The sequence below is a fragment of the Silene latifolia genome, chromosome Y, assembly GCF_048544455.1.
Source record: "Silene latifolia isolate original U9 population chromosome Y, ASM4854445v1, whole genome shotgun sequence".
Taxonomy (NCBI): Eukaryota; Viridiplantae; Streptophyta; class Magnoliopsida; order Caryophyllales; family Caryophyllaceae; genus Silene; species Silene latifolia.
The window spans coordinates 421,231,768-421,243,129 of record NC_133538.1 but is presented as its reverse complement, the minus strand read 5'-3'; the positions used below and the strand labels follow the sequence as shown (position 1 = coordinate 421,243,129).

The 11,362-nt window shown below is 41.9% G+C and overlaps 1 protein-coding gene across 1 annotated transcript; it reads left to right on the top strand.

The window, feature by feature from the left end:
• Positions 1-10,165: 10,165 nt before the first annotated feature.
• LOC141632447 (uncharacterized) lies at positions 10,166-10,870 on the top strand. Its single transcript, XM_074444992.1, has one exon. The coding sequence runs from the start codon at positions 10,166-10,168 to the stop codon at positions 10,868-10,870; it is 705 nt and encodes a 234-aa protein (XP_074301093.1).
• Positions 10,871-11,362: the final 492 nt, after the last annotated feature.

The following is an 11,362-nucleotide window of genomic DNA, read 5'->3' as shown; positions in this document are numbered from 1 at the left end:
CAACAAACTCCCACTTGTCCGTACAAGTGTATGTGCGATAACCGATTCTCATATTCATTTAAAAATTTCTCCCACTCAATGTAAAACAATTTGCAGATCTGGATCCGCAAAGGTCGTATTTTACAATCGATCTGTATCTAGAGTGGTTTCCCCGACTAGAGAGTAACTTAACTGATAAAACGAATCCGTATCCGAGCATGGCCATGCATTTCGATTCTGACTCCTCGAGTGGCCCCGAGAAATATCGAGTACACGATAAAGGCTGAATATTTCCTTCAACTCGACTCCTTCCGATCTAAGCACACGACATGAAATGACCAGAAAAAAATCTACTTGGCCCCTGTTACGGATGACCGTGAGAAAGAAACCAAAGTCACCCAAAATCTGCCGTAGTCTCAAGAGACAGTCGATAGTCAAGAGATTCGACTCTAAGGATCACCATGGAAGTCCTATCCACGACCAGGCAACGAATGTTATAAAACATTTAGGACTCCACGTCGATGTCACAATGGTGTCCTACGAAATATCCGTATAAATCGCCTCTGTGATTGGTCGGTCAACCGGTTGACTTATGGCTCGTTGAACCCACCATCAACCAACGTCACAAAATAATTGCCGAGTTATCAGCTCATGTGGGCAATTAAGGACTAACAATATATGATGTTTGTTCAGTTCACTTTGTGGTGTTCAAAATCGTCGTACAATTCCACATGAAAAACAAAATATATATATATAAAATATCAAAACGATGATGTCGTATAGAGTACAAAGGAGAATGAATCTGATCCATAAAAGAGTACTACAACTTAGGAACACGTTTGATTCCCATGGAATTAACGTGCCCTTCATGCTTATCTTGTCGTAATGCTTTAGTGAGAGGATCTCGCTATGTTGTCATCTGTAGCAATCTTTTCTATCACTCTGTCTTTTGCTCCACGTAATCCCGGATTAGATGAGCTTTCCGTTGTACATGTCTAGACTTGTTGCTAGACTTTGGCTCCTTAGCTTGGAAGATGGCACCACTATTGTCGCAATAGATGGTGATCGGGTCATTCGAACTAGGCACTACGGATAGCCCATGTAAGAATTGACGCATCCATATCGCTTCCTTTGTAGCTTCAGACGCGGCATAGTACTCGGACTCGGTCGTAGAATCTCTTTATAACAGTTTGTTTCGAACTCTTCCGGTGATCAGCGCCATTAAGAGTAAAAACGAATCTCGACCGAGATTTCGAGTCATCACGATCCGTTTGGAAGCTAGCATCTGCAGAATCGGTTGCGCATAGCGTTTGAGAGCCTCCATAAGTCAATGCCCAATCTTTAGTCCTCCGGAGGTACTTAAGAATGTTCTTGACAGCCAGCCAATGTGGTTCACCTGGTTCTTTGTTGGAATCGACTTGTCATACTCAATGCATATGCCACGTCCGGACGTGTGCATATCATGGCATACATGATAGATCCTATTGCCGAGGCATAAGGTATCCGTGCCATGCGCTCTTTCTCTTCCGGTGTCTCTGGTGCCCGAGACTTGCTCAAATGCACCCCTGGAGCCATAGGAAGGAACCCCTTCTTGGAGTTAGTCATCTTTGAATCTCTCTAGGACTTTGTCTATGTAAGACTCTGATCGAGAGATAGCATCCGTCGTGATCTATCTCGATAGATACGGATGCCTAGAATTCTTTGTGCCTCTCCCGGATCTTTCATCTGGAAATGGTTTTTCAACCATACTTTCACCGAAGTTAAGAGAGGTATGTCATTCCCAATCAGGAGTATGTCGTCAACATACAATATTAGGAAGACAATCTTGCTCCCACTCGACTTGATATATAAACATGGTTCCTCGACTGATCGAGTGAATCCATTTTCTTTTATCACTTGGTCGAAGCGATGATTCCAACTCCTTGATGCTTGCTTAAGTCCATAAATGGAACGCTTAAGCTTGCACACTTTCTTAGGATGTCTTTGGATCGATAAAACCTTCGGGTTGTACCATGTACAACTCTTCCTCCAAAAAGCCGTTTAAGAAGGCGGTTTTCACGTCCATTTGCCAAATTTCATAGTCATGAAAAGCGGCAATCGCTAAGATAATCCGGATGGAACGCAACATGACTACGGGTGCAAAAATCTCATCGTAGTGCAAACCTGGCACTTGGGTGAAACCTTTAGCAACTAGTCGTGCTTTGTAGATATCTTGTTGACCTTCCACAGAATGCTTTATCTTGTAAAGCCATTTGCATTGAAGGGGACGAACCTTAGCAGGTAAGTCAACAAGATCCCATACGTTGTTCTCATACATAGAGTCCATCTCGGATTTCATGGCCTCAAGCCATAGTTTCGAGTCAGAACTAGTCATGGCACCTTTATAGGTTGCGGGTTCACTACTCGTTAAGAGTAGAACGTCATCTATGTCATGTTCCTCGACCATACCGATGTATCTGTCCGGAGGAAAAGAGACTCTTCCCGACCTCCTAGGTTCCTCAGGAATGTTCACCGCAGCCGGGATTGAAGGAATAGGTTCCTCCAATAGTTGCTCGGTATTTGGTTCTGGAATCTCCGACAGGTCGAAGGTTCTATCACTCTTTGCATTCTCGAGAAATTCCTTCTCTAAGAATGTCGCACTAGCCGCAACAAAAACACGTTGTTCGGTTGGCGAATAGAAGTAATGACCACGTGATCCTTTAGGATAACCTATAAAGTATGTCTTGACCGATCGCGGGCCGAGCTTATCTTCAGGTCTCCACTTGACATAAGCCTCGCAGCCCCAAACCCGTATAAAGGACAAATTAGGGACCGTTCCCTTCCATAGTTCATATGGAGTTTTGTCAATGACTTTAGACGGACTTTGTTAAGTATTAGAGCGGGTGACAAAAGAGCATAACCCCATAATGAATCAGGTAAAACCGTGTGACTCATCATGGATCGAACCATATCAAGTAGTGTTCGATTTCTCCGTTCGGACACACCATTCAGCTGAGGTGTTCCAGGTGGAGTTAACTGTAGGGCGATCCCACAGTCTTTAAGGTGTTGATCAAACTCGTGAGAAAGATACTCGCCACCACGATCTGAACGTAGTGTTTTTATCTTTCTACCAAGTAGGTTCTGTACCCTATTTTGGTATTCTTTGAATTTCTCAAAGGATTCACTTTTATGCTTCATTAAGTAGACATAGCCATATCTACTTAAATCATCCGTGAAAGTGATGAAATACCTATAGCCTTCTCGTGCGGTGATTGACATAGGGCCACATACATCCGTGTGTATGAGTCCTAATAGGTCAGCAGCGCGCATTCCAACACCTTTGAAGGAAATACGAGTCATCTTACCGATGAGACATGATTCACACGTGCCAAATGATTGAAAATCAAAGGCCGAGATAGCTCCATGTTTGATGAGCTGTTTTACGCGTTTCTCATTAATGTGTCCCATACGGCAGTGCCATAGATACGTTTGATCTTTGTCACCAACCTTTAACTTTTTATTCATTACGTGTAATATTTCATTGGTCTGATCTAAAACATAAATTCCGTTCATGGAGATCGCCTTGTCAGTAAATCATATCGTGTAATGAGAAAATGCAAGTATTATTTTCTATTACAAATGAAAAACCAAGTTTATCAAGTGCGTAAACCGAAATAATGTTTTTCGAAAGACTAGGAACATAATAATGATCATATAATGACAACTCGAATCCGCTAGGAAGCTGGATCACATATGTCCCCTTGGAGATGGCAGCTACTCTTGCTCCATTCCCAACACGCAGGTCCACCTCACCCTTTACGAGGGGTTCGATGTTTCGGAGCCCCTGCACATGATTACACAGATGAGAACCACAACCAGTATCAAGTACCCAAGTTCCGTAACTTGCGTGGTTAATCTCAATCATATGAATAAAAGTAGAAGAGAGAGAAGACATACCAACAGGCTTAACACGACCTGCCTTTAAGTCCTCATGATAAACAGGACATGTGCGTCTCCAATGCCCAGTCTTGTGGCAATGATGGCATTCCATGTTTTCACTCTTGCTCTTTGTCGTGCCTGATGAGTTGCTCGCCTCACCAGGACCACTCTTACCTGAGCCCGACTTCTTGAACTTCGCCTTACCTACTGCTAGGTTTGCCTGAGCTTTGCCCTTACCCTTTCCTTTATTTGATACAACGAGAACATCCTGTTTCGAGCTCCCATCGAACTTCATGTCCTTCTCGGTGCGTACGAGGAGGGAGTGCAATTCATGGGGAGTTTTCTTCAAATCATTCATATAGTAATTCGCTCTGAATTGCGAATAACCATCGTGGAGTGAGTGAAGAATACGGTCGATAACAATATTCTTCTTTGATGTTACGTTAAAGGTCTCCGGTTTCTCGACATTCTCAATCATGCCGAGAATGTGTGGGCTAACCGGTTGGCCTTTCGAGTCTCGCATCAAAGAAGCGAGTGGTATGCTCATAGGTCACGATTCTCGGTGCTTTCGAGAATTCCTTAGTGAGCGTGGTGAAAATCTTGTTTGCACCATGGGCTATGAAGCGTTTCTGCAAATTGGGTTCCATTGCAAAAATAAGTACGTTCTTTACCGCACCCGCTTCTAAAGCGAAATCGTTATACTTGTCGATCTCGTTTATTCCGGCCCGTGGGGGCCTGGGTTTAACGGCATGGGCTCAAGCAGATATCCGAGCTTTCCGTCAAACAGCGGCGGCATTCCGTAATGCCGCCTCCCGATCGCGAAGTTGGATCCGTCATTCTTGATCGAGTAGGCGATTCATCCGACTCATGAAGATCCTAAGCCGGGACTCACGGTCCAATGTGGCACTTGGCATTGGGTTATCACTTGAACCAGCCATTTGATGTTTAGCGATTTAATACGTGATCTACACTTTGAAAAAGAAGGAAAAACAAAACGAAATAAGCAACTCATCGAGGTGATTTAAGTCTATTTTAAAATTCATTTTAAACATGTAGACTCTCCCACTTGCATAATTGATCTCCCTCAAGAATGATACAAGTGATCCCAAGACTCAATTTCGTAAACCGATAAGCCAACTGTTTAGCTAATTCTTAGGAAGAACTCTTGGTCGATAGATTTCCGTAAATCCTATCTATAGTCCACCATAGTCACAGGATCGTACGAGTGACCATAGTGTTGAGATAAAATAGGTCAATCGGTTCCAACTTACCCGACGTAGAAGGGGTCATAGTATGCCTACCGACGAAGAAGGGACTCATTGGAGTTTGACCTATAAAGACTGTTCTCAATTTTTGTTTATACGAGGAAGATCCCATCAACTAAATTATAATTCATTTTAAGTGAACGAATAACTAGCGTCTGCGTGAATGAATTAATTTGGGTGATGGCTTAACATGATCGTGTGACATACGAATGTCAAAGAAAACTAACTCGTGACCTCTATATGTGTCGGTTTTTCATGTAATAATTAGGTGGTTTGGTTTTTAGGCGGAAAATGATGCAAATTATCGTAACAATGAATAAATAAAGTAATGCAATACGTAAATAAAAAAATTTCCTAGTGTGGCCTATCCTAGTAAAAGAACATAATACAACTTTGGAATCCACCGTTGGACCCGAAAAACTTGTCTTGATGTTCCATCTTGATCCAAGTAGCGGGAGTGAGCATCCGGTCTCCATCTTTGGTCTTCTCAAAAATTACAAATTTATAATTACAAAATATAAACCTATTTACATTCTAATTAAAACTGTAATTACAAGTGAAAAATCCAAAACGGAGATACAAGATCTCAAAATACAACCAAGACCGTGTTCCATCATTACGGTAACACGTTCTACTAAGGCCACACTAAGTTACAATCAATTGTAAAAATTAAATACGTAATTAAAAGGCATTCACGGCATTCATAAATTAACGATAAATAAAAAAGCATCAACTAAAAAAAAATTCATTCGTGACATAATTCCGTAATTATGTTAAATTTATCCAAACCACCTTTTAATGATTAAAATTCATGTGATAAAACCGCTTCTATCATTTAATTTTAATCCATTATAATCCGTCATTTTAAAGACGCTTTAAAACAACTATATGGTACGTGAGTGAATCAATTCACTATTAAGCGAGTGTACTATATCCGTATAAAGTACATATTTAAGCCAAAAGAAAATTTAAATCAAAAGAAACAAATTTTCAAAGTCAATTAAAGAGCGAAATCCCTCGATCCAGGGACATAAGTGCTCGATCGAGGGACAGGAGGGCTCGATCGACTGAACTGCAAGTCGATCGAGAGGTATGCTAACCAGGAGGTGCTCGATCGACTAAACTGGAGGTCGATCGTGTACCTATATCAGCAAAACTACTCGATCGAGTACGAGGACAACTCGATCGAGCAGAGGGGTTTTGAAAGCAGGTCGATCGAGTACAAAGAAGGACTCGATCAAGCAAAAAATTTGAATGTGGTCGATCGAGTACAAAGCGGGGACTCGATCGAGCAAAAATTTATCTGAGAAAAGCCACTCGATCGATTAAAAACATGGTCGATCGAGTGCAAAAATCTCTGGAAAATCCAAAACCCTCGTGAAAACATATTTCGAGACAAAATCAATTGCAAATATGATCAAAAACGCATTAAAACAAATTTGACAATTGACAAAACATGACATATTGTTATAATCTCTGTATAAAACAACAATATGCAAAAACCAAATCGAAAAAACATGAAATTACCGTGTAATACATGACACGGTTTGAAAAAAAAAATGCCAAAGTGTATACTAGGCACGGTTTTCAAAGCGAGAAAATCATCGTTTCAAAACGCGTTTTATGAAAAACACATGAAAAATTCACGTGGCCTCGCTCCGATACCACTTGTAGGTTAATATCCGTATACTACCCTTTAATTGCAGGACTATAACGTAAATTTAGACATGCAATTTATAGTCATAAAACGATAAACACAATGAAATGATTAATGTATAGAAATAACCTCGGGTCCTTTAAATTGCGGCGTAAAGAATGTAAATCAAAGCGATTTCCTCCTAATCGTTACACCCAAGACTTTGTCCGAGATATGCCCTTGTGCTAGAACAGTGTTCTCCGATTGCCTTGCAATATAGGGAGAACTGATGTGAGTTTTGTCGAGATGAGAGATCTCGGGTTTTCGAGGAGAATGCTCTTCAAAACCCTAGTTTTTCCGCAAATGAAATTGTCAGGTCAAAAGGAGAGGAGTCTCTCCTTTTGTTTGGTTCGGCCGGACCGAGTGCATGCATGGGGAAGTGGGCTTCCACTTCCTCTTAATTTTAGCTCGAGGTCCAGTTCGCCAAATGCTAAAATGTATATGACGGGTTTATATTATAAATTGTTATCGGTTATCGGAAATTAAGGCATCGCCTAATAATACGGGTTAGTGAATTATTAATTCGTGTCCGACAAAGCGTATTGTATAATTATATTCAATATACATTTAATTAAATATAAATCGTTTATATTTAATTTTACGAATTAATCAAGTTAATTCGCCTTTAGCCCATGATATTTAATCCGTATTAAATATAATATCTCAACATCATATTTTGACTAATTATTAATCAAATAACTCGGACTAACCGGTTAGTCGATTTGGCATCTACATGATCTGTATTTTCATACCGTCACATCACTCAAGACGTATCCTATAGGTGTGACTTTTAGGGACCAGTTGATCACCGCCATCCGTATGACAATAACGTCAAACTTATCTAGCAAGCCAACCGTTATTGATAAACGTGGATCAAGCGATTATGATACAAAGTATACCCTTTGATCCTTTTTAGAGGTTTATAAGTCCTTGCACTAACTGTTAAGGACACCAACCCCAACAAGCTCCCACTTGTCCGTACAAGTGCATGTGCAATGACGTTATCCGCACTAACTGGAGGACACAAGCTCCAACACTCATATCCTTAGTCCGGCTCCTCTCCCCGTGGCGGGAAGGGCTTCTTCTCCGACTCTGGTGAGTCGGGCTTCTTCTCCGACTCTGGTGAGTTGGGCTTCTTCTCCGACTCGGTGAGTCGGACTTCTTCGCTCCTCCAGGGCAGGCCTCGTCGTCTTTGCGCGGCGGCGACGCCTGTCCTCCCGCGAGTGCGAGAAGGACTCGGTCTACCACTAGCGCTCCGGGCTCCCCGGTGTCTTGACAGGTCGCCTTCCTCCAATGCTTCGTTCAAGTTTCTCGGAGTCACATTTTGGGCCCTGGTCTCTGTGCGGGTGCCGCCGCTCTTGTCGTTGTGACGGTGTGAGTCGGCGTGCCACCCATTAGGTCCAGTAGCTTCACTTAGCTGCATCAACCACATGTCCCATGATGGTGACTTGGTCGGCGGGCGGGCGCAGATCTGGTATTATTGGCATCCCGTACGCCGGTTGAATTACTCGGCGTGGAGGGCTGCACAACCCTGAAATTGTGGACGGTATCATCTTGGCAGAATTCGGTTTCGTCAGTCACAATTGCTTCTGGCTGCTTTGACATCTTCTTAGCTTGTTGGGTGGGTTTTGATTTTGTGTTTTTTTTGTAAGGGATTTGACTAGCTTCTAGTATCTGTTTTCCCCACAGACGGCGCCAATTGTTCCGGGTGTAATTCCGAAGCAGTTATTTGTTACCACTCGTGACTTGTAGAATGACGTCTTTGATTGAATCCTCCTTTCGGTCTCCTGAAACAATGAACAAACTGAGGGCTCGGCTTTGGCCGAGCGTACTCACTCCGATGCTCAAGTCAGTGGACTTAAAGAGATAAGTTATGTGTTACTTGGCGAAGTATATGTTGTAGAGAGATAAGGAAGATATTACCAGATTATGAGGTGTTTAGGTTAAATTGTGGATCCTTTCCTCAATAAGGGTTGAGGAGTATTTATAGACTTTCACCTTTTGTCACGTAGTGACCAAGTGGCCAAGTGGCTAGCAAGTGGAAAGACTGATCTGCCCTCGGCCGAGGGACCCATGGCAGGCCGGCGGGCCCTGTTGACTCGCCGCCGAAGGGTCTTGGATATGAGTACGCGGATATGTGCCCCGGCTGGCTAGTCGCCGTGGCCGGGACATAGGTGACAGGCCGACAGGTTGCGTCGGTTAGGCTGTCTAAGTCGTTGACTTGCTGTGGATATCTTTGACCTTGCTCAATATGTTGACTTGGTCAGCGGGTGCAGAATATGCCCCATCAAGTACCTTTCAAGTATTTATACGGGAGTGTATGTAACCGCTAACAATGCCGCGGAAATACTTAGGCAAAAATGAACGTTTAATATTTGTAGTAGAACATTGCCAAACTTGTGTTTTTTCCAAAATGTAGTAAACTTATCTTATGAAAATTGCTATACTTTCTTAAGGGTAAGTTTTTAAAGAAAATTGTTAAGTTTTAGTGGGATGTAGCGATAAAAAACTCGTGTTTTAATAGAATAAATAATTTTTGTATTTGATTTAAGTCAGGCCCGCGGGTCAGTTAGCTCTCTTGAAGTGGACGGGTACGGACAGTGAAAACTGGCCCGCTTAGCGGGCTCGGGTTAAAAAATAAGGCCCGTCGGACACTTTTTTAGCAATTGGGCTCAACCCATGTCCAGCGCAAGCCCGCTTTTGATCAACTTTAGTATGAATGCAGATAGAGCTAGGGTGTCTATGTAGGTATGACATGTCACAGGTTTGTTGATTCATTATTTAATAGGATCAGAATTCTGAGTTTTAAGTCATTTTCATGCGTTTATTCAAAATATGTAAGTAGTATTTCACGTTAATTGAAAACGTTATTTAGGTGACCTATTTAGAAGGTTATAGCCTCGACTTTAAGTTATTCAGAATGGGTTTCAAACTTTCAATCGTGTCTAGGTCGGTGGATTATTTTGAATTTGTATGACATTTTGGATTGGGAGAGGTTTCTTGCTTGTTTGACGGGTGGTTACTAGTTTTTTTAATTAAGTCATTCAGACTACAAGTACTTCAAGTTAATGAATTTCATACCTGATTATCCGTAAACAATTTTAGTACATAAATGCAAGTGTGATTTCGAATATAGGTCGTTTCGGTCTTTGGGTCATCTAGGGTCCATTCTGGTCATTTCAAGTCGGGTTATTCCCAGGTTGCTGGTTCCATATTTCGAGGCAGTAATATGAAGGTTCACTTGACAAAGTTGGGTAAATATGGGTTTTGACGCATCAACCGGAAACCAAGTTGACGAAGTTGGGTGATGTGGGCCTTGCAAAAGCTGGTGGGAGAGGACAAGGGGAGGTTTCTAGCGTTGATATGGGCTTTGTGGACAATCAGAAACGCACGACTTTTTGAGGAAGAGCCGTGCAATCTAGAGGTGGTGGTCATGGGGTTTACGAGACTGGTTGCGGACTATCAAGGCTATGTGAATGCGGGTTTGGTGAGGGAGAGCAGTGGGGAAGGGGAAAGTACAGGTTTGAACTTGTGGAAGCCACCAGAACAGGGGACGATTAAGTTCAATTCTGATGCAGCGTTTTTAGGGGAAATGGATGTGGGGCTTGGCGTGGTGGGGAGAAATTCGAGAGGTGAGGTCGTAGTGGTGGCGAGTAAACGATGTCGAGCACAATGGTCTGTGGAGACGGCTGAAGCAAAGGCTATGATGTTCGGATTGGAAGTGGCGAAGCATTTAGGGGTGAACAATATTGCATTGGAGTCTGACTCTATGGTTGCTGTCCGGGCTGTTAAAAAAAATGCAGACATGCGTCACAGTTTTGGTCTATGTGTTAGGGATGTTTGTGAGCTTATAAAATCTTTTGTCTGCAGAGGTGTGAATCATGTAAAACGTGAGGGAAATACGGTTGCGCACTTAGTTGCTAGACTTTGTTCGGCTATAGGTGAGGAACTGATATGTGTAAGTGACTTCCCGCATTCCGTCCTCAGTTTGGCGGAATTGGATTTAATTTAATAAACACTCACGTTTTCCTTCAAAAAAAAAAAAGTTTGGATGAAATTAGGATTTTAGATATTTCTGAGTGTTGGTTTGGTAGTTTGGTGGTTGTGGTTACTTGCTTTTCTTTCAAGAAAGGATACATCATACTCCGTACATGTTAAGTGTTTCCATTGTAATAGCAGCATGTTGGGTATCTAAAAGTAAACAGTAAAGATAAAGGTGTGGTCCATGAATGTTTATCCAGTCTACAACACCTGGAATAATTCAACAGAGCTAGAAAATTACGGAGTATTGATTATTTCTACCATTAACTGAAAGAGTGTCAAATTACTTTTTTTTTTTTTTTTTTTTTTTTTTTTTTTTTTTTTGCAGCTGTGAAGAAAGAGTTTTACATTATAGTGGTACGGTTTACTAAACCATACCTATAGACTACAACATAAAACACTAGAGTACTACTAATCACATAAACTAAAACAAGGTAAAGAATGCATCGGTTAAGAACATAGT